The sequence below is a fragment of the Geotrypetes seraphini genome, chromosome 1 (assembly GCF_902459505.1).
Source record: "Geotrypetes seraphini chromosome 1, aGeoSer1.1, whole genome shotgun sequence".
In the NCBI taxonomy this organism is placed as follows: Eukaryota; Metazoa; Chordata; class Amphibia; order Gymnophiona; family Dermophiidae; genus Geotrypetes; species Geotrypetes seraphini.
The window spans coordinates 266,835,621-266,858,471 of record NC_047084.1 but is presented as its reverse complement, the minus strand read 5'-3'; the positions used below and the strand labels follow the sequence as shown (position 1 = coordinate 266,858,471).

Genomic DNA, 22,851 nt, shown 5'->3' with positions numbered 1-22,851 from the left:
GAGAAGTGTCGATGAGAGGAAGGATGGAGTCTACAAATACGTCTTTCACTGCCACTAGGAAGCGTGGCGGACAGGGGTCCAGGTTGCAACCAGAAGGGCGAATTGTGTCTAAATATCTCAAAAATGTCATTGTGGGAGACAGTTTTGACGTTAGCTAGGTTCCCAGTTGTGGTTTTAGTTGTTTTGTTGAGTTGCAGGGGAACAATGGTTGTAGCATGGTGGAGTCAAGGTGAGACCATATTTTGTTAGCAAAGTAGTCTGAGAGTGTTTCATTTTTGAGTTCAGAACTTTAAGATCCAATGAACAACATTTATTAACTATTCCTTCGCTTAAGATCATTAATACTAGACGGCAGTTTATTTTTTCAGTAACTGCCCCACAGTCTTGGAACTCCCTTCCAATTTATTTGCGAAAGGAGCAGGATCTAGAAAAATTTAAAAATAATCTAAAAACATTTCTTTTTAAAGATGCCTTTGGTGCTTAATTTAATAATCCTTAGGCCAAAGACTTTACTGTATTAAACTATGTTTTTACTTGTCTTCCTTTTGTATTTTTCCTCTGTATTACTTTTCTATATTGAATTGTATTTCACAATCCCTTTTTACCTTATGTTCCCAAAATGATGTGTTAGTTTTTAACCCAATGTTATTATTTAAAGTGTGTACCTTACTGTTTTTATTGAATGTATTTTAAATTGTTCATCGCTTTGAAATATGATTAAGCGATTAATCAAGAGAATTATTAAACTTGAAACTTAAGATACTGATTGTCTCCTTATGACGTTGTGAGTATTTTTTTCTTTGTTTGAAAAGGTTTTTTGATCTATTGGAGGTCTTTAAGAGTTCATGGTAGTACTTCTTTTTAGCCTCTAGGGTGGCTATTTTATATACTTCAAGCAAATCCTTCCATGTGGACTTGTCACTAGTAAGTCTGGATTTGTACCATGTCCTTTCCTCTCTCCTTAGTTCTATTTTCTTAGTTCTTAAGTCGTTGGTAAACCAGAGGGAGGAATATTTGTGGGAGTAGTATAGGGTTTTTACCTCGGTGTGCCTGTCCACTGCAGTTTCGTCAACAGATTAATAATTTGGTTTTGAAGTTCTTGCTAAGTTAGAGAGGCCTGTGGAAAGATTCTCTAGATTGTATCATTGTATATTATTTTATGTTGAGGTTGTTGTGTAGCTGTGGTTGAAATGATCAAATGGTCAGACCAGTGTACTGGTTTGGTGGTATATGCTAGGGTTTGTGTGGTGAGCAGTATCTTTTTATGTAAAGATTAGGTCTAGGATGTGGCCCACAGATTGAGTCAGCGAGGGGACCATTTATTTGAAGCCTAGGTCCAGTAATAAAGTGATGAAGTCTTGCTATGGCTCCGTCCTCATGTGGGTAGTTTGTGAAGTTGAAGTCTCCAAGTATAATGATTTGGTTGTATGTGATGACAATTTAGTTAAGGATGGATAGTTTGTCATCTAGGATGGTCATTGGAGAGTGTGGTACTCTGTATATCAAGGTGAAGTTTAGGTCTCTGTTGTGACCAACTGAGAAGTTGTGACACTCTAGTGCAGTGTTTCTCAACCTTTTCAAGCCAAGTACCCCTAAGCCTAACAAATACCAACCGAGTACCCCCGCCCAATCTCTGCCCCCCAGACCTGCCCAAACTCTCCCCTTGACTCTACCCCATAATAATAATACTATTTATAATGCAATTTATTTCATCCCTTTGTCATATACATACAATATAATCTTATTGTACATAATACATAATGGTAACCATAAAATAAAAAAAAAACCCACAAAGCACACTGTATACAGAGAAAATGTTAATTATTTATATTCGCGGGTTTTTTTCAAAGAGGTCAAGGCAGATGACTTTGAAATATGCAATGTCACCTCAGTGACAACTGTTAAAAAATAGACAAATATAGTGCAAAATATAGACAGCAGATGTAAATTCTCAAAACTGACACATTTTGATCACTAAATTGAAAATAAAATCATTTTTCTTTCCTTTGTTGCCTGGTGATTTCATGAGTCTCTGGTTCCTTCTGACTGTGCATCCAATATTTCTTTCTTTCTTTTTGCTTCCTGCATGCTTCCTCCTTTCCAGAACTCATTCCATTTCCCAATCAACATCTCTCTCTGTCCTTCCAGGAGTCCAACTTTTCTTCCTCTTTCATCCCCCAGATCATGTGCAGCATTTTTCACCACTGCCCACCAGCCTCATGCCCATTTCTCCTTCTATCACCCCTCTCCAACACCATGCCACATCTCTCCGTCCATCACTATGCCTAACATTCCTCCCCGTTTCATCCCCTTCAATCTATCCCTCTGTTCCTTCTCCACCACCATATCCAACATTTCTCCCTCTCATCCTTCTATTCCCCATGCATCTCTACCTTACTCCTCTCTTTGCCCAATTTTCCTCTTCCTTTCCCCATTTGCACCATCTCTTTCCCTCTCACTCATATACTCGGGCCCAACAATTTGTCCCTTTCTATTCCCTCCCTCCTTCCTATGTTCCAAGTTAGTGCCCCCTCCCTCCATCCTTCCTGTGTCTTTAGGATTTGGTTGAGTAGCAGGTGGGGTGTATTGGGGTTGATTTATAGGTGGGTCTATAATGTGCGCCTAGGGCTGGTTGGGTTGAGGGGTGGAGACTATCTAGACGGGTCTCCTTGAGTTAGCATATGCAGTGTCAGGTGCAATTTTATGGAAGCAAAAAGTCTGTTCAAGTCAGTTAGGAGAGAATTGGAGGAGTGTGAATTGTAGAACCACAGGTGGAGTAAATGACTACCTTCAAAGCTGAAGCAGTCTGTTTTAGGCAGAAGGGACAGACAGAGAGAGAGCCATCTTGAGCCTGAAATATAGAGGAAATGCTGGAGTTTGAGAGGAGATGTCAAAATTCACTCCTGAATTACAAAGCACATTTTTTTTTACAAAATTTACAACAGATTAAACAGTTTGCAGATATTTCAAAGACATGTTTGATTAAAGCTGAAGTCTCTGTTAAAGTCAGAGTTAGGAGAGATTTGCAGGGGGTAAAGAATGACACAGTGGTGGTGGAGGAACTTTGTCCCCGCAAATCATCTGATTCCATCCACACAAGCCTTGAATAATTTTATACTGAACTTATTTTATTAAAGTATAAAAAGAAATAATATTCAGTACAATTGTCATTTTATAAATCAAAGTTATCCCAGGACAAGCAGACAGCATATTGTCTGCATGTGGGTGACGTCACCAACTGAGTCCCCTAGCGGATGTTTTTGCAAGCAGACTTGCTTGAAGACCTTCAAGCTTGCGATTGGCCCACACATGCGCGCGTACTCCTCCCGCCCGGTCTAGGGCATGCGTCTCTTCAGTGTGTCCTCAGTTCTCTGTTTTCCGCGGAGCCAGAAGCACTGCTCCCTTGCTTCGTGCGATATCGTTGTCCCTCTTGCACCGCGGCTTGTTTGGTTAGTTTCTTTTGAGTCGCTGTACTCGCGTTTGTTTTTTTCTTCTTTTTATTTGTTTTTCAGATTCGTACCTTTTTGATCGGGTTCCCAATCTTACTCTGGCCGCCTGGCCTCATGGGGCTGCGGCCGTCTTTTTTCTTATGTCCCGGCCTCATTCCGGGTTTAAAAACTGTACTAAGTGCAACTGGGTTATCTCCATCACCGACCCTCATTGTTGGTGTGTGGAGTGCCTGGGTGCAGAGCACCGCACTGAGTCATGCCCTAGTTGTGTGACTTTGCAACCATGGGCTCTTTGTCGGAGGGTGGCTAAGATTCTCCAACTCTTTGGCCCCTCGGCGCCCTCGTTGGGCGCTTTGGCCTCGAAGTCCCCGTCGGTCTCGAAGGCTTCGGCCTCGGCCCCTCCTGTTACTCCGGCCTCGGGTAAGTCTCCTCTTTCCTCCTCAGGTGTGCCGGCAAAGAAGCCTACCTCCGAGTCTCATGCCAGTGCCGCCTCGTCGGCATCTTTGAGACATCACTCTAAATGTGCCTCCTCACATTGGGAATACTCTTCCTCGAGGTTGCCCCCGAAGGAGTGCACGCCTGCACCTAAGACCCAACCTCCTTTGGTCTCGGTGCCTATGTTCAATGACATGCTTAAAGCTATTCTTACCACGCAGCTTTCTTCGGTGGTGAGCCAACTGGTCCCGACTTCGACGCCTCTGACCTCGGTCTCGACCCAGTCTCGGTCTGACCAGCCTGAGCGTCCCCTCGTTTCTCAAGGCCCTGCCCGCAAGACTCGCCGGGTTCCCTCGAGTGATTCTTCATCCCCTGAGTCACCTGTAACTTTTCAGGGTTCCAGACCAGGGGGTCATTTTTCCCCCACTACTTTATTGAGGTTTGCCCCTCCTAAGAAGCGCCTGGCTTCCCTGCCCCTTTGGGGCAGGTCTCTGCCCGCAAAACCATCTAGACACACGCTTGTCCTCGAGTTGGACTCGGGGTTGTGTTCCCCATCGAGGCAGCTATCAGCCTCTAAGGGGCCTTCTTCGAAACCGGTGGAGGACTTCTCCTTTACTAGTCTTCCCCGAGGTGTCGCCAGTTACTTTCTCGGATCCCGGGGTCTTCCCTGGCCCAACTAGCATGGGGTCGTTCCTCGACGCCCCCCAGACACTTTAGTAGGGCCTCTTCAGTCTCCCATTTGCGGGACTCTGAGGCCTCAGCTTATTATTCGAGGGAAATTTCTTCCTCTTTCTCGGCTGCCCCCAGATCTCGCTCGGGGCCTCCTCAGGAGGATGAGTGTTCTCGCAACTCCTTTACTCGTTTCATCTCTGATATGGGTAGGGCCTTGAAACTGGACCTCCAGTCTTGAGTCCTGTTATACCCAGGAATATCTGGAGGAGATGGGTGTAGATCATCTGCCCCGTGAGGCGTTGCGCTTGCCTTGGCACCAGGTTCTCTGGCAAACCTTTCTCCGGAACTTGGAGACCCCCCCTGAGCGGTCATGGCCATTCCCTCCAAGTTGGAGTCCCGTTACCGAACGATTCCGTTAAGGGGTTTGAGAGTTCTCAGCTTTCTCATCGGCCCTTGTTGGTTGAGTTTTCCTTGAAGAAGTCCAACCCTTCTAAGGTTTATGCTGCCGTCCCTCCGGGCCGAGAGGGCCGTATGATGGACAAGTTTGGTCGCCGTCTTTACCAAAACTCAATAATGGTGAATTGTGGCCTCAACTATAACTTTCTCTTCACGTCCTACCTCCGGATCTGTGTGGACACCCTCTGCTCGTTCCGAAAGGACGTTCCAGATTCTCGGTGTCAAGAGTTTCGCCTCCTCGAGGAGACCCTCTCTCAGCTCCGCCTCTATATGTTCCAGGTGGCCTATGACACCTTCGAGTTGTCCTCGAGAGTCATGGCCTTTGCGGTCACCATGCATCGCCTCGCTTGGCTCCGTCTTGTGGATATGGATCCGAATCTACAGGATCGTCTTGCCAATCTCCCGTGTGTGGGTCATGAGCTCTTCGATGAAACTATTGAAGCGGCCACCAAGTGCCTCTCAGACCACGAACGGTCCTTTGCCTCTCTGGTGAAACTTAAACCAAAGGTCCCCTCGGCTCGGCAATACAAAATTACTCTCCGGAGGTATCCGCAGAAATCTACTCCTGCGTTCTCCCGGCCTTCCCCGAAGCGGCCTCAACAACAGCAGCAACGTCAAACTAAGGCCCAGCCGCCGGCTCCGGCAAAAACTGGGCCGTCTTTTTGACAATTCCGGTCCGAGCCTTCGGGCTACCTTCCTCATCGAGCCTTCCCCCCTCCCCATTGGGGGTCGTCTCCATCATTTCTATGCCCAGTGGGAGGGTCTTACCACCGACAGTTGGATGCTTTCCATCATCCGGGAGGGGTACTCCCTTCACTTCAGTCACGTACCCCCGGACCTGCCTCCAAGAGAGTTTCCTTCTCAGTCTCAGCTGCCTCTCCTTTTGCAGGAAGCTCGGGCCCTTCTTTGCCTTCAGGCGGTCGAGGAGGTTCCCCCGGACCAATGGAACACCAGATTTTATTCCTGGTATTTTCTGGTACCCAAGAAGACGGGGGATCTACATCCAATCCTGGACCTCCGCGCTCTGAACAAGTTTCTGGTCAGGGAATGGTTCAGAATGCTCACCCTTCCTACTTTGTACCCCCTCTTGGACGAAGGGGACTGGCTGTGCTCACCGGACCTCAAGGAGGTGTACACGCACATTCCGATACACCCGGCCTCGCCGGTATCTGAGATTCTGGGTGGGGGATCTCCATTTCTAGTATCGTGTTCTTCCCTTCGGCCTAGCGGCCTCTCCGAGGGTCTTCACGAAATATCGTGGTGGCTGCGGCCCTGCGTCTCTGGGGCCTGCAGGTGTTTCCCTACCTTGACGACTGGTTGATCAAAGCGTCCTCTCGCCACGAAGTTCTGCGAGTGACAAATCAAACCATCTTGCTCCTTCAGAGCCTCAGCTTCGAGGTGAACTTCCACAAGTCTCAGCTCTGTCCATCCCTGTCTCTGGAATTCATCAGAGCAGTCCTGGACACGGCTTGTCTCCACTCCTTCTTGCCTTGGCCTCGACAGGAGGCCCTTGTTCGCTTATGCCGGAGGGTAACCCATCTGTCTTCAGCCCCGGCTTGGCTCATGATGTTTCTTCTAGGTCACATGGCCTCCACGGTTCGCTTGACTTCTTTTGCCAGACTTCACCTCAGTATTCCTCAATGGACTCTAGCTTCCCAATGGAACCAGGATCGGGATTCTGTCTCTCGGCTCATTGTCGTGACTCCTTTGTTGAGGCAGTCTCTCCATTGGTGGATGCTCTCTTCCAATCTTTCCAGAGGTTTTCTGTTTCATGCTCCTCCTCCGCAGAAGGTCCTGACTATGGACTCCTCGACCTACGTTTGGGGGGCTCATCTGAACGGTCTTCACACTCAGGGTCTTTGGTCCAATGCCGACTGACTTCCTCACCCTGAAGGCTGTTTGTCACCTGCTTCGCGACCGAGTGGTGCTGGTCCACATGGACAACCAGGTTGCCATATATTATATCAACAAACGGGGGGAATGGGGTCCCGGTCCTTGTGCCAGGAGACGATGCGGCTCTGGGATTGGGTCATTCACCGCAACATATTCCTTCGAGTGGTCTACATTCAGGGCCAACACAATTGTCTGCAGCCTCACGAATGGTCCATCCATTCCTTGACCTTGCGTCAAGTATTTGTTCGTTGGGGGACTCCGGACGTCGATCTGTTCGCATCCCCCCCCCCACAATCACAAGTTGCCCTGCTTCTGCTCCAGGGCCTACACCCCACTCAGGCTCGAGGCAGATGCTTTCCTGCTGGATTGGACGAACCTGTTTCTATATGCGTTACCTACATTCCCTCTGATTCTGAAGACTCTCGTCGGGCTCAAGTCCACGAGCGCCACCATGATTCTGATAGCTCCTCGGTGGCCCCGACAGCCGTGGTTCTCCCTTCTGTTGCAACTCAGTTCCAGGGAACCTCTTCTTCTGCCTGTTTTTCCTTCTTTACTTACGCAGAGTCGAGGTTCTCTGCTTCATCTCAACCTTCAGTCTCTGTACTTAACGGCTTGGTTCCTCGAGACTTAATGTTCTCACAGTTCTCACAGCCTGTGCTAGACGTCCTGGAGGCGTCTCGGAAGTAGTCCACTTGTCAATGTTACTATCAGAAGTGGACCCGTTTCTCTTCCTGGTGTGTTATTCGACAGCAGAAGCCGTTGTTTGCCTCCTTATCTGCTGTCCTTGACTATCTGTTACACTTGTATGGCACTGGACTCAAGTCCTTCTCGGTTCGAGTCCACCTTAGTGCCATTGCTGCTTTTCATCAGCCGATTGACGGGAAGCCTATCTCTGTTCATCCTGTGGTTTCCCGCTTTATGATGGGCCTTTTCCACGTTCATCTACCCCTTTAACCTCCTCCTGTGGTTTGGGATCTTAACATGGTCCTTGCTCGCTTAATGAAACCCCCGCTCGAGCCACTAGCATGGGCTCACTTGAAGTATCTTACTTGGAAGGTTGTGTTTCTTATTGCTCTCACTTCTGCCCATCGGGTCAGTGAGCTTCAAGCCTTGGTGGCGGACCCTCCATTCACTGTCTTCCATCATGATAAGGTGGTGCTCCGTACCCATCCTAAGTTCTTGCCTAAGGTGGTTTCTGAGTTTCAGATCAATCAATCCATTGTTCTCCTTGTGTTTTTTCCAAAGCCCCATTCTCACCCTGGAGAGGTGGCTCTGCATTCTCTTGATTGTAAGCGTGCGCTGGCCTTCTACTTGAAGCGCACCGCTCCTCATCGTACTGCTCCCCAGATGTTCCTCTCTTTCGATCCTAATCGCTTGGGTCGTTCTGTTTCTAAGCAGACCATTTCTAACTGGTTGGCCGCTTGTATTTCTTTTTGTTACGCTCAGGCTGGTCTCTCCCTCCCAGGTCGAGTCACTGGCCACAAGGTCAGAGCGATGGCGGCGTCTGTTGCTTTCCTCCGCTTGACTTCATTTGAGGAAATCTGTACGGCTGCCACTTGGTCCTCGGTTCATACGTTTACCTCGCACCACTGTCTGGATACTTTCTCCAGGCGTGATGGCCATTTTGGCCAGTCCATTTTGCAAAATCTGTTCTCCTAACTTGCCAACTCTCCCTCTATCCCATTCTGGTTAGCTTGGAGGTCTTCCACATGTAGAGAATATGCTGCCTGCTTGTCCTGGGATAAAACACAGTTACTTACCGTAACAGGTGTTATCCAGGGACAGCAGGCAGATATTCTCGCCACCCACCCACCTCCCGGTGGTTGGCTTCTTTGCTAGCTATCTGAACTGAGGACATGCTGAGGAGACGCATGCCCTAGGCAGGGCGAGAGGGGCATGCGCGGGCCAATCACAAGCTTGAAGGTCTTCAAGCAAGTCTGCTTGCGAAAACGTCCGCTAGTGGGCTCCGTCGGTGACGTCACCCACATGTAGAGAATATCTGCCTGCTATCCCTGGATAGCACCTGTTAAGGAAAGTAACTGTGCTTTCTGGCTGCTGAACTAGAGAAAGAGATGTTCAGATGGCAGGGCTTTGTTTATAAATGTTTATCAACACAACTTATATACTGTACTTCTATATCCTAAATCAAAAAAAAAAAGAAAAGAAAAGAAATAGAATTTTTTTCCTATCTTTGTTGTCTGGTTTCTGCTTTCCTCATCTTCTCCTCATTCATTTCCTTCCATCTACTGTCTGCCTTCTCTCTGCCTTTTCCATATGCTCTGGTACTGTGCCTCTCCCATCTCTCTCTCCACCCCCCCAATGGGCCTGGCACCTTCTTCCCTCTGCTCCCCCCATAGTCTGGAATCTCTCTCTTCCCCCATTTCCCTTCAACGTCATCTCCCCTCTTCCGGTTGCGTAAGAGACAACCTTTATGGGAGATGCACAGACGGGGCGGCGGCGGCGATTGTTAGTAAGGAGGGAGGGGGTGCGATCGGTGACCGCGGGGCGATGAATGGCCTTGTCCCCGTAGTTGTGATGAACACTTTTTTCCCCCCAACATTTCAGTGAGTTACCCCGGCTAACCGCAGGTAACAGCCACCGCGTCATTCTCTACCAGGGGGGCACTACTGCCACTGGAGAAGGAGGCAAAGCTTAAGAATGTAGATTCATCCTTTTGCAATCAACTTGCCAGTATAGTAAATCTATAATCAGGATTCCTAGACACATCTGCCAGAAAGAAGATTATCAAAGTAAGAGCCTAAACTTCCGATAGCATATCCAGTACTATGGGTTAGGATGCGCTTTAACTACAATATACCCATTAGAAATATTTTTTTAGTATTTGCTAGTTTTATTCAAAATGGATTATATGCAAACTAAAGGTTTTGAGAAAAGCAGTCTTACATCTTTTTGAGGTTTGTTACTAAAAAGAATCTCCAATTTTTTGATCATTTTACATTTCCTATCTCTAGGTGATTGCTGAACATCCAGATGCTTCCGGAGAGGAGATTGAAGAATTGCTTGACTCACAGTGGAATATGCTTAGTGATAAACAGAAAGCTCGCTATAACACAAAGTTTGCCATTCTGACCTCTCCCAAATCTGAAGATGATTCTGGTAAACATGAAACTAGCCTGTAAACTAAATGAGTTTGATTATAGTGATATTGAACTAAGCACATACTCGTGTTTGAATTTTAAATGTTTCTCCAGGTTTAATGTTGTTTGTGATGATACCAAAAGAATGCAAATGATTACAAATAAAAGAATCCATGGTTTGTGTACCTATACAGTGCTGTGTCAGGATATAATATAAACTTGCTAAGAGATGGTTTCTCATGCTTTTAATGGCCTTAAGCAGTTACTCTTGTGCTTTTACTAAAGGAGGTGGAAGGATTCAAGGTAGATTTTATTTAATTCAATTTTTTTAAATCAATAAGTAAAATTGAGGTGTGTTAACTACTGTTCTCTGATATATTCCCTGCCTTTATCTCACATACCATAATATTCCTTCAGTAAAAAAACTTGAGAATGTAAGTGTTTCAGTATTGACACTACAGCTTTTTTTAAAAGTCCACAGTTTAAACTTTGTATATTTTCCAAAGACAGTTTCTCAGTTACAACAATAGAATGACTAGGCGGCCTCTAACTTACTCCTTTAAAGAGACAATGGGAAATTATGAAGTACTGTAAAGATCCACGCTTGTTAGTTTATTTAGTACACGTTTGTTAGTTTACTTAGTACTCTTTAAATTTTATGTTGAAAATCTTTTTATTGATTGTGAACAATTTCACAAGTGACAGTGCCCTGACATGGGATGCTCAAAATGCTTTTTCATACAAAACATGTTTTCCTTAATCTGAACAATATACATGTTATTCTCCCGTACTAACACTATTTTTTGAACAATCCCTCTGGAGGCTGAACTCGAGGAACCTTATATGTCTGATAGCTTCTGCTGCAGGGCTACTGAAACTTGATCCCTCCCCTTTGGGCTACCTGCCCGGGAGTTTCCTGTCATATTCAGTTTTGTACCTGCAGCTTCTTTGCATGGTTGAAATCAGTTTCTTCTGCTTGTGATTTGTTTTTAATTCCTAGTCTTTTTTAATTTATTTCACAGGTTTGCCCATGTGCTGTAGACCAACTCTGTGTGAGTGATTTTTCAGCGGGAGATCGCAAACATTTTTCATTTTGTCTGCTTCTGGAGGGTGCTCTGTGAGCTTAAACAGCAGTAAGCCCTCTAGACAGCCTGAAAATTGGATCGGATCTCCGGGATCGAGAGCCATCTCTCCCTTGATTCATCCGCAATGGGGTAGAGCGCAGGCTGATGCGGTTCCGTGGAGGTACGCCAGGATCGGAACCGGACCGTGTGTCTTCCTTAATTGCCCTGAGGGGTCCTGGTCATGATCTGTGGTGACAGGAAAGGTGAGAGAGTCAGAAGACCTGAAAAATCCAGTTTAATCAGTTCCTGAAGTACTGATCTCCTTGCTTGTACTGTGTATTGCAGGCTGCCATAGACTTTCATTGCAGCACAGCTTTCTGTGGTGTCTGTGAGTCACAGAGTTTGCTGATTTTGGTGGGTTCTGAAATCGTTTGGGGGGGTTTCCCTGCATGCCCTGGTCCCCGTCCCCCCCCACCTATAAAATCCTAAAATCACCATTTTTCACGATTTCCTGTATTTTTAATGCAAAATCAGCACCTGTGGTGGCCCTCTTGGATTTTCTTTAAAGTTTTAAAAACTATGGGCTAAACCACCGGCTGCACTAGCCACTACCGCCACCTCTTGAGCAGGCAGTAGTTTTCCGGCTAGCGCATGATGAAAAGTTGCGCATGCTAAAGCTGCTAACGCGGCTTCGTAAAAGGAGCCCTATATTTTTTGGACTTAGAAGCTTTGTTTTGGCTCCACATTTCACAGATGGCCACCTCAGGACAGGATGGCATGGATTTATGCCATAAATGCAGCGGATGGCTTGCAGATTCGCAGCTGTGTATTCTGTGCGCTGCGGCCCGCGAGGGGTACGAACCATGTGTAGATTCTGCACTATCATCCAGAGAGGCCCTGCTTTCATCCTATTCCGCTAGAGACGCGATTCCAGCATCCAAGGTGCCAAAATTGGGTGAGGAGGCCGCTTTCGCAAAACGCAAGCTCAATTCTGGGGGGGGAAAAAAAATCTCATAAGTTTTCTAAATATTCCAAATCTGAGTCCCACAGATCGGCTCTGGCTGCCGGGGACTAATTTCCGCCAGATTTGTGGATATGATGTATCAGGCTTTCATGAGAATGAGGGATATGCCTGTATCTCCCTCTCAGACTCCGGTGCGGCAGTCTGTTCAGCGTTAGGATTCCAGTATGTCCATTTGCTCCCTTGCTGGTCCACCTGAATGCCAGCGGCAACTCCCCGCTATTGCCTCGGTGTCTGCATCAATTTTTATGTCGTTGCTATCACACGGATCTTTGGCAGGGTGCGCTGATGTAGCTAGCTTAGCGGATCTTGGAGATTCCCAGAGCACTGATTTCTGCGTTCTGGGAGAGGATCAGATGGTGTGCAGGCTCTTTAATTCCAGCTACTTTCCTGATCTTATCTCTGAGTCCCTGCGGACATTGAAACTTGATTCAGACTCAGCAGTTCAGGCAGAGTGTTCCGTCATGAGTTCTAAGCCCCTGCTTTCCGCTTTCTGGATCATGTGGACTTGGCAGAAATGCTCTTGGAGGTTTGGGAGGCCCCGGAGGGTCCCCTGAAGTGCGCTAGGGCCATGGCTAAATTGTATCTCATGGCATCAGAATTTTCTAAGCTCTTAGTCCTGCCGAAGGTGGATTTGGTGGTGGCTCAGGTCTCTAAACATACCTCTTTGCCCTCGGATAGAGGGGTTGTCCTTAAGGATGTTCAGGATAGAAGACTGGATTTAGTCATGACGTGTCTGTTTAATTCTGCTGCGATGGCCACTTCCTTTGTGGTCCGGGCATGTCATACCAAACTCAGTCAGGATCCTGAGATGATTGTCCTTAGAGACCTCGACTTCCTGGTTTCTGGGGTGAATTATTTGGCAGACACACTCTGATATCTTGAAAGTTTTTTTTGCTAAGCTGGGAGCTTATTCAGTTTCTGCATGGAGAATACTATGGATTCGCCAGTGGTCGAGTGATGCTTCATCTAAGGCTATGCTAAGCAAGTTACCTTTTAAAGGTTCGCTCTTGTTTGGCTAGGGTTTGGATGACCTTATGGCAAGTGTGAAGGACCGTACAGTACAAAAATTAAGAATAGTGCAAAACACTGTAGTTCGCTTGATCTTCGGATTGAGAAAAAAACGACCACATTAGCCCTTACTACAAAAGACAGCACTGGTTGCCAATGGAGGCATGAATACTATTCATATTTGCCTGTATTTGTTTCAAGGAGGTCTGGGGACTAGCGCCTTCTTACTTACTACCACATTTCATATTACACAACCCCACACGACCAACCAGAAACTGTAACATATTTACATACCCAAAGATCACAGGCTGCAAATACAAATCGTTTTTGGACAGGTCCTTCATGTACCAAGCAAACAAACAGCAGTCCTGGCTGGGAAATTACATTAATGGAACCAGGCTGACCTACGGCGCATTCCGGGAAGCAATTAAAACCGCACAAATTCATCTCCTAAACTGAAACCTCATCACTTATTAAGTTATATTTTCCTTCTGTTCAACCTCGGTGTAATATGTTTGTCATTTTTTGTCTATTTCTTATGTAATATGCTGTACCCTTCTTCTTGCATTCTGTAATTCGCTTATTGTCTAGCCTTCTTCAATGTGAACCGCCTAGAAGTCTTTTCGACTGTGGCGGTATACAAGAATAAAGTTATTATTATTATTATAAGGTGCTTCCTGGCTCTAGACCTCGCATGACCAGGGGGACGGGATGGCCGAATTTTATCCCTTCCGGAGAACTGCACAGTATGACAGCCCCCCCTGCGGTGGCACAGCGTTTTGGTGCATCCTCCAGACCTCGCTTTGGAGGTGCAGTGCGCCAACAGTCTGCCTCTCAACTTTCTGTCCCTCCCCAAGAGAACATTCTGACGCCAGGTCTCTTGCGAGGCCCCCCCCTTCCCGGATTGGGGGCGGCTATCGGCCTGCCTTCCAGAATGGCTAAAGATAACCTCAGATCAATGGGTCCTAGAGGTTCTCAGGGACGGTCTTCAACTACAGTTCTTCCAGCCGCCGATGGACTTCTTCCTGTTCTCCCGAGGGAAATCCGGATGTGGTGGCCATAGAGCCAGTCCCAAGGGGCAATTTGGACTCTGGCAGATATTCGATTTGCTTCATCGTGCCAAAGAAAGTCTCCGAAGATTGCTGACCAATTCTGAACCTGAAAGCAGTGAATGCATTCCTGCGAGTTCCACGTTTCCGGATGGAAGCAGTGCATTCTGTAATAGCGGCAGTGGCGCTTGGGGTTTTTTGGCTTTCTCGGATCTCACGGAAGCTTATCTCCACATCCCGATATTCCAGATCGTTGGAGGTTCCTGAGGTTTCATGTTCTTGGGAGGCATTTCCAGTTCGCGATGCTACCTTTCAGTTTGGCATCGGCGCCCAGATCTTTCACCAAGGTCATGATGGTGGCTGCCCATCTGAGATCACTAGATGTGCTCATACATCCGTACCTCGATGACTGGCTGATCTGAGCTCCCTTGAGGGTGCAGGGCTGCTTGGCGGTTCGCCAAGTGGTGTCTTTGCTGGAATGTCTCGGATGGGTGATCAATCTAAAGAAGAGTCATCTTGTGCCAACACAGGACTTGAAGTGCCTGGGAGTTTGGTTCCACAGGAATGGACCTTGTATTTCTTCCAGAATTCAGAAACCTCAAACTCAGATGTGCAATTCGGGATTGTTTCCGGTCCCAGCACCAACAATCTGTTAGTATCTGCTGGTGTTGGGTCTCATGGTGGTGACCATAGATGTGATTCTGTGGGTGAGCGCTCGCCTATGTCCTTTTAAGTTATCCCTTCTGACGCAGTGGTGTCCCCAGAGAGATGCTCTGGGGGTGAAGCTGCCTTGGTTGGCTGCGACATACAGCAGCATGCTGTGGTGGTTGAACACGATCACTCTGACCAAAGGTCTCTCTGTGCGGGTCTTGGACTGGGTGACCCTGACTATGGACGCAGCTTGCATGTCGGTACCGCTCCTGGGCGACGAGGGAGAGCAGATAGTTGATCATTCGACTGGAGCTGCAAACGATCCGGTTAGCTCTGCTGAGCTTTCAATGGAGTCTATGTCAACTGTCAAGGGGGCAAGAGGAGTCCCCCGCTGAGCTTGGAGACTCGGAAGCTCTTTGCTTGGACGGAGCATCATCTGTTCACTTTGTCCGCGGTTCTTGTGGCGGGCGTAGACAACGTTCAGGCAGACTTTCTCAATCGTCAGAGGCCATAGTTCGATACTGGGGTCGTCCCACCTTTGATCTGATGGCGTCTTCTCAGAACAGGAGAGCCGACAGATTTTTCAGCTGACAACAGGAGGTCGGCAACGAAGGACTCGACGCTCTGGTTCAGCCTTGGCCAAAAGGAAACTTCAAGTTTAATTAAATTTTAATATACCAACCATCGACGGGGGAGGTTTCTTGTTTGAGTATGGGGATAGGGTTCGTGCTATACTAAAGAGTGCGGGCTGTGGATATGTATTTTGAATAGTAGTCTTTTTTGGCTTGTATTGAGGTTTTGTATTGAGTAGCAATTTCGTTGTAATGACGAAGGGAATTGTTGGACTGAGATTGCTGCCATTTATGTTCAGTGGAGCGGAGTTGTTGGTGGAGGAGGGTAAGATATTCAGTGTACGGCTTTCCCCCGTTGCATATGATAGGGCAAGTGCTGCGCCAGGTGTCCTCTCCAGTAGCCCTGTGATCCTTGTGGCTCCGGACTGGCCAATAGACCTTGCTATGCAGACCTTGTGAGGTTGTCCTCGGGGAGGGGTCTGTGTCTTCCTTGACATCGAAGATTGCTCACGCAAGGGCCGATTGCACTTTTAGATCCAGACCGCTTTGGTCTTACGGCCTGGCGCTTGAGCAGGCAGCCTTTACGGCCAGGGGTTATTTCTCTGCTGTTATTGCCATGCTCCTGCAGAGCAAGCGGAATTCGACTGTTTCGGTCTACGCGAAAGTCTGGAACCAACCACAGTTTCTTATGTGTTTGCGCTGCTGTTTTCCTTGTGGAATCTCTTTGGTGGAACCCTTTTTTTGTTTTCTGTTCAGGTAATTAACTTTATAAACCCCCTCTTTTACTAAGGCTGACGTGTCCATTATATTACAGTATTTTCACGCACACGATTTTACAAACCGTGCATAACCATGCGCATTATACGTGTGAGCGCGTTGTACAAATTTTTTTTTTCATTCTGATCCGGCATTCCCCCTGCGAACCGCCATCCTCCCCCCGCTCGCGTCACCCCCCCTTCCCCCGCGATCCTACATCCCCCCAGCACCGCAAAGACAACTCTTACCCGATTGGGCACCGGCACCAGCACCAATGCACAGGATGTGCCAGTGCCCGAAGATCCTCCCTCGTTGGGTTGGGCTGGGCTGGGCTGGGCGGTGCGAGAGATCCTCCTTCCTGTGCCGGGCTGGACTAGGCTTTGAACATGCGCAAATGCTCAAAGCCTAGTCCAGCCCGGCACAGGAAGAAGGAGGTTCTCTCTCGCACCGCCCAGCCCAACCCAACGAGGGAGGATCTTCGGGTACTGGCACTGGCACTTCCTGTGCATTGGTGCTGGTGCCGGTGCTGGTGCCCAATCAGGTAAGAGTTGTCTTTGCAGTGCTGAGGGGGATGTAGGATCATGGGGGAGGGGGGTGACGCGAGTGGGGGGGGGGGATGCCGGTTCGCAGGGGGAATGCCGGAGCCCAGCCCAACGAGGGAGGATCTTCGGGCACTGGCACTGGCACATCCTGTGCATTGGTGCCAGTGCCCAATCGGGTAAGAGTTGTCTTTGCGGTGCTGGGGGGGATGTAGGATCGCGGGGGAGGGGGGGTGACGCGAGCGGGGGGGGGGGGGGGGGGGGGGGAGGATGCCGGTTCGGAGTAGGTGGGAGGAGGTTTTAGCATGCACGGTATACACGTGTGCGCGCTATATTAAAATTTTATTACATAAATTTCTGTTCCCCACGCGCTATACCCGTGTGCGCGTTTTACACGGGTGCGCGGTATATGAGTGAAAATACGGTATATGGACGAACCCTGCTTCCAAAGCCTTCTATCCCCGTGGAAGTCCCGTTGACTAGAGGGGGGTCCCCGTGGGAGTCCTGAGAGCCAGAGGGGGGTCCCCGTAGGAGTCCCGTAGGTTAGGGGGTATTCCTGCAGGATTCCCGCGATCCCCGTTCCCGTGCAGACCTCTAGTCTCCTTTTCAGATACCTAGAGGCCAGTACGACTTCAGTCTGTCGGGCCATCTGTTTGTCCTGGTAGGCCCAACGCTTCGGGGTCAGCATGCTTCCAAGGCTACCATTTGTGTTGGATACGTGTTGCCATTTCTGCGGCATATGTGGCAGGGGGGAAGAAGCCTCCCCTTGGGGTTAAGGCTCACTCTACCAGAGGAATGGCTTCCTCATGGGCTGAATCTCATGCAGTCTCGCTTGAGATTTGTCGGACGGCCACTTGGGCTTCCCTTCCTATCTTTTCAAGGCTTTACCGGCTTAATGTGGCAGCTAAGGGTGATACGGCCTTTGGAGCTTCTGTTCTCGTGGCGAGCTCATTGGGTCCCACCCCACCCTGAGATTTGGGACTTTTTTGATATGTCCCTCAAGCTCAGCCTCCAGAGGGGATTGTACAGGAATGAAAGATTAGGTTTGTTACTTCTGCAAATCTTTCTTTTTGTAAATCTCCTCTGGAGGCTGAACTCCCACCCATCTGTTTTGTCCGATTCACAGGTCGCCTCTTCAGTAACTGGTAACGGTGGATTTCTGTCTTTGCTAGCCTCGTTAAGAATTACATGCGTATTCCTCTTTGACAGGTTTAAGGGTTGGTGGGGTTCCCGGGGGGGGGTGCCTCTTCTGATCTTCAGGCTGTGTCTATGTTCCATAAATTTCCTATGGTTTGCGGTTTTGTAATGTTCACGTTATCTGTTTGATTACAGTTGGCCTTTTTTGGCCGTGATTTTTATTATTATTATTATTTTTTTTTTTATTATTATTATTTATTTATATTCTTTTACAAGTTGAATAAACAATACTTGAAAGGAAATACAACAATTTAAAAAGAAAACCAAATAATGAAGTTATAAAATAATTCCACACTAATAACTATACTTAGAGAGAGAATCAAGCAAATTCCAAGGGAAGTTAGACTAAAAGAAATACTAAATTAATCAAATTACAGAGTGCAGCTGGAGTCAATTAATAGCCTGGTTAGGAGGTTCCATGGAAGTCTCTGGAACTCTTGTAGTTGCTTTACCCTCAAAGAAAATTGCAACTGATCAGGTTCATAAAAAATATATCTGTTACTCTGATATGTAATGCAACATTTACACAGAAAGCGTAACTGAAAGGTTGCTCCCAAATTCAAGATTGATTGACGATAAGCCAGAAATACCTTACGTATGGCTTGCATCCATTTCGATACATCAGGAAATATTGAAATTTTTAATCCATGAAATTCCACATTATCAGTCCTATAAAATAGATGAAGAATAGCATCCTTGTCTTGAAGAAAAACAAAAGTTAATAATAAAGTGGCTCTAAGCAAAATTTCCTCTTGAGATGTCTCTAACATACCAGTGAGATCCAATTCTCCTCAGTGTTTCTACTTTTTCTTCATACACTTTTGGAAGATTAAGGTAATATAACTTTTGTAACGGTGGCATATTATTTTCTGGAAATTTCAAAACTGATTTCAAGAAAGAGTGGAATAAATCTCTAGGTGATTGAAATTTGGAGACTGGAAAATTTAAGAGTCTCAGGTTCAAATTCCTATTTGCATTCTCCAAATTTTCTATTTTCCTGGTAAGCAAAGCCTTTTCTTTCAATTGTGAATTTGTAGATACTTTTACTTCTGCCACGGTTTTCTCTAATTTGTCCATTCTAATAGACTGGTGTTGGAATTTCTCATCAAAGGTTTTAAATTGAGAGTTAAAATTTTGAACTGAGGAAACAAATTGGGAGCATACCTTATGCAAGGATTCCAAGGTGCTCCAGATCGCTTCCATGTCAATCACCGGTGGTCTAGTCAGAGGAGCTAGGGAAGATATTCCTGGAGGCTCCACGGAAGATTCCGCCTCTCCAATCCCTGCTTCACTCCAAGTTCCACATCTCTGGGCACAAATGCTGGCTGTGAGGAAGTCAGCAAGCTATAATCCTCATCTGGGGTCAGAGGCGAAACCTGCAGCGCCGACGGAGACATCAACTCCGGCGCTTCCTGAGTTGGTGAAGGCGTCCCCGACATTGTCCCGGAGCTCGGAGGAACTCCAGGTCCCAAAGGGCTGAGCGATACTTCGCCCTCCAAGACCAAGGTCTGCCCACCTCGGTCAGCGGAAGCGCCCTGTCCAGCTGGAACGGCGTAGGTTGTTATTGCTGTTTGCCGCGTCAGGGAGGTGGAAGAGGAGGCAGGAAGAACACTTCTCTGCTTACCCCTGCGCTTAGGCATGTTACACAAAGAAAAAGGGCAAGTTTCCGACAGAAAATTGTAAAAATTGCCAACAAAGTGCAGGAGCCACCCAACAGTGCAACTCACTCCGTCGCCATCTTGATTCCCCCCTTGGCCGTGGTTTTTAGTGTAATAATTTCTTGAGCAGAATTGACTGGTAGCGGGAGTTCCCGCGCTCTCTTTCTTTTCTTCTGTTTCCTGTTGTCATAGATCTACCTGGCCTTTCTACTAACTGAACATGGCAGGTAGCTCAAAGGGGAGGGATCAAGTTTTAGTAGCCCTGTAGCAGAAGCTATCAGACATACAAGATCCCTCGAGTTCAGCCTCCAGACGAAATTTACAAGAAGGATGATTAGCAGAGGTAAGAAACCTAATCTTTCATTTCTGAACAAAGTGTCTGGACTATTAGTGTCTGGACTATTAGTACGCTCTGTGGCCTAGTCTTAACATGCTAGTTCCCATTATTGTTCCCTCATATCTTTAACCCCCTTCCTCTAAGATAAAACTACCTGTCAAGAATTCCTCATTATAGCTTATTCAAGATCAAGCTGCAGGCCCTCCTTGAAAGTGAATGTATGTATGGTGTCCAAAAACTAACAAATTTTTTCTAGCATTTTAAGGTTAGGGTAGTAACTTGCAATTCTTACATAAGGACATGAAGCTTTTTGCCAATGCCAAGCCAAATAGAAAATGTTTCTGCTTGGGTCCAGTATTGTAAGATAGTTCTAAGTCTAACTATGCTAACCTTTTGGATAAATTCATACTCCCAGCTCTCTTTATGCCCAGCCTACTTCTATGGAACCAACTCCCCCCAGACACTCAAGCTATAGAGACCCTTCTACCTTTCCGGTAATCGGTAAAAACAATACTGTTCTTGAACACTCACCAGCCTTGAGACCTTAAAGACTAGACTCCTAGCAGTTTAAAACTGATACCGCTCACCTAAAACTCATTGTTGATGGCAGCGCACTGTTCTTTAAGGGCACCTTTCAAACACCTCCCAAGGTCCCAATCAGTCTCTTGTCCCCAGTTTAGATGAGAATGCACCGCTAGGACCCTTAATCCACGATAAAGAATAAGATGAAGGTACCCTAATCGAATACCTCCAGTTACTTGTTTAATATATTTCTATATACTTGAATGTACCCCTCCAGCATACGGCATCTTAACGCCTATCACTAGTCTAACGTCTCCAGTCAAATTGTAAAAGCATCTCTGTAACCCTTAATCAAATTCTTCAGTGTGTTGTGAATATACTCACTATGTCTCCAGAATATTGTGAACGTATCACTGTAATCAGTATGCTGTGAATGTAACAAAAATATTGTGAATGTTACACTGTAACCCATTCTGGGCTTCGGGGGAGGACGGGCTATAAAACTAAAATAAACAAATAAAATAAAATGATTTATAGTTGGTTGTCCTAAGACCAGTCCCAAAGGTAAAACACTGTATTATACTCCAGGAATGCTTCAACATAGTGTGTTATTATCTGCCAATATTTCTTAATCTTGGTCTACCTCACAGTGAATGCATAAAGTTATCTGCTGCTCCACATTTCAGATATGTCGGCTCTTGCCCTGATAGGTATGGCTGAGCTTGGGTAAAGTAAGCCCATAATACAGTAAGATTCTAAACAGACGTCAGTATTATACGTTGTTTGAGGTATTGCCTGGATAAACTTAAGCAAAGGAAGTTATGCCTGGTCTATTCCAAAGTCTGTTCTCTTTTTCAGTCAGGAGCTGAAGTTTTTTTAGTTGAATACAGCTTTATACAAAGACATTTCAAAAAAACGAAACGGAAAATCTCTGATATATAATAATAATAATTTCATTCTTATATACCGCCAAAGCCATGGAAGTTCGAGGCGGTTTACAGCAAGAAGCGCTGGACAATCAGCGAAGAGGTTACAATCAAAGTCAATAGTACAATCTTACATAATGAAAGAATTGGAAAGCTATATAGTTCTTAGCAGAGCTGTGTAGATTCTTAGTTTACAAATCGATTGAACAAACTCGTTTTTACCAATTTTCTAAAATTGAAGTAGGGTGAGGAGAGCGTGATAAAGATACTAAGCCAATCGTTCCATTTGTCTGCCTGGAAGGCAAGAGTTCTGTCCAAGAATCTTTTGTAGTGGCAGACTTTTATTGTCGGATAGGTGAACAGATGTATTCTTCGTGTGGGCCTAAAAGAGCTTGCCAGATTAAAATGGGAAACTAGGTAAGTGGGGGCCAGACCAAATATTGATTTATAACACAGACAAGAGAATTTAAACAGGATTCGTGCCTCCAGGGGCAGCCAATGGAGTTTTTGATAGTAGGGGCTTATGTCCTTCCCCCAGAAAATTCTGAATTTTAAGTTTAATGCTTCTTTGTCTATCAATAGAACATAGTGTTAAAATTGGCAATAGACAAACTGATCTTCTGGCAAAACTTCAGTTTGATTTTGCAAATCGGTTCTTAAGAGAATCATCAGTTCTCAACAAATGTTCTATTCACTGCACTCCTTTCTTGCCCAAAGGCTTAATAGTGTATTATGTTACCCCAGTAAAAAGGCTGTGGTGCCCCACAGAGGCAAACCCCCCCCCCCCACAAATGCATTAATTTTGATGTCTTTCAACTAGTTGCTCTCATAGTCTTCAACAAAATACTGTGCTTAGAGCTTGATTCTTGTGAAGAAGATAGTGGCCATAGTGAGGAAACAAATATACTTTTTCTAGGACTAGGTGTGTATAACCTTGCCATTCCAGTATTCAACCATGCAGGTAACAAAGCAAAATTGCTTGATTTTATATATTTTATTTATATATATAAATTTTTAACCGTAGAAGCATTTATTGAAACTCAGGTACAGTGCAACAAGGTAATAATACAAACAACAGCAAGATGTATAAAAATAAGTTGCTGCCATATGGCGCCCTTGAGTCTTATAGTAATAATAAAGTTTCAAATGAAATGCATCCAAACTTTTATAAAGTTTTGTTATATAAACCCCCACCCATACCCCCCAGTAATTACCAGCTAAATAGAAAGATGAGTGGTGTACAGTACTCCAGTGTATGGAGGGTCAAAAAACAAAAGTTCATAATCACAGAGTCAGTAATTTTGTGCAGTCAAGAAGGGAGCCCAGAGAGTTTCCTACTTAGAAAATGTTCACTTATGAAACACAATTAAACATTCCATATCACAAAGATAGCATAATTTTGTAATCCATGAAGTCAAGGATGGCATTGAATGTTGCTTCCAATGGTTGGTTAGGTTCAACAGGGTGGCATGACAGGCCTGTCAAAACAATTAGAAAGACAGCAGGATGCCACCGAATAAGATGTCCAATCCAACTTTGTAGATG

The 22,851-nt window shown here is 46.1% G+C and overlaps 1 protein-coding gene across 6 annotated transcripts in view; it reads left to right on the top strand.

The window, feature by feature from the left end:
• Window positions 1-22,851, top strand: part of NSD2 (nuclear receptor binding SET domain protein 2) — a 521,650-nt gene that overhangs the window by 166,872 nt on the left and 331,927 nt on the right. For all 6 annotated transcript variants that reach the window (XM_033950948.1, XM_033950940.1, XM_033950930.1 and 3 more), the window contains exon 6: window positions 9,878-10,022. In XM_033950948.1, coding sequence (XP_033806839.1) covers window positions 9,878-10,022 — 145 coding nt within the window. The remainder of the gene's footprint in view (window positions 1-9,877; window positions 10,023-22,851) is intronic.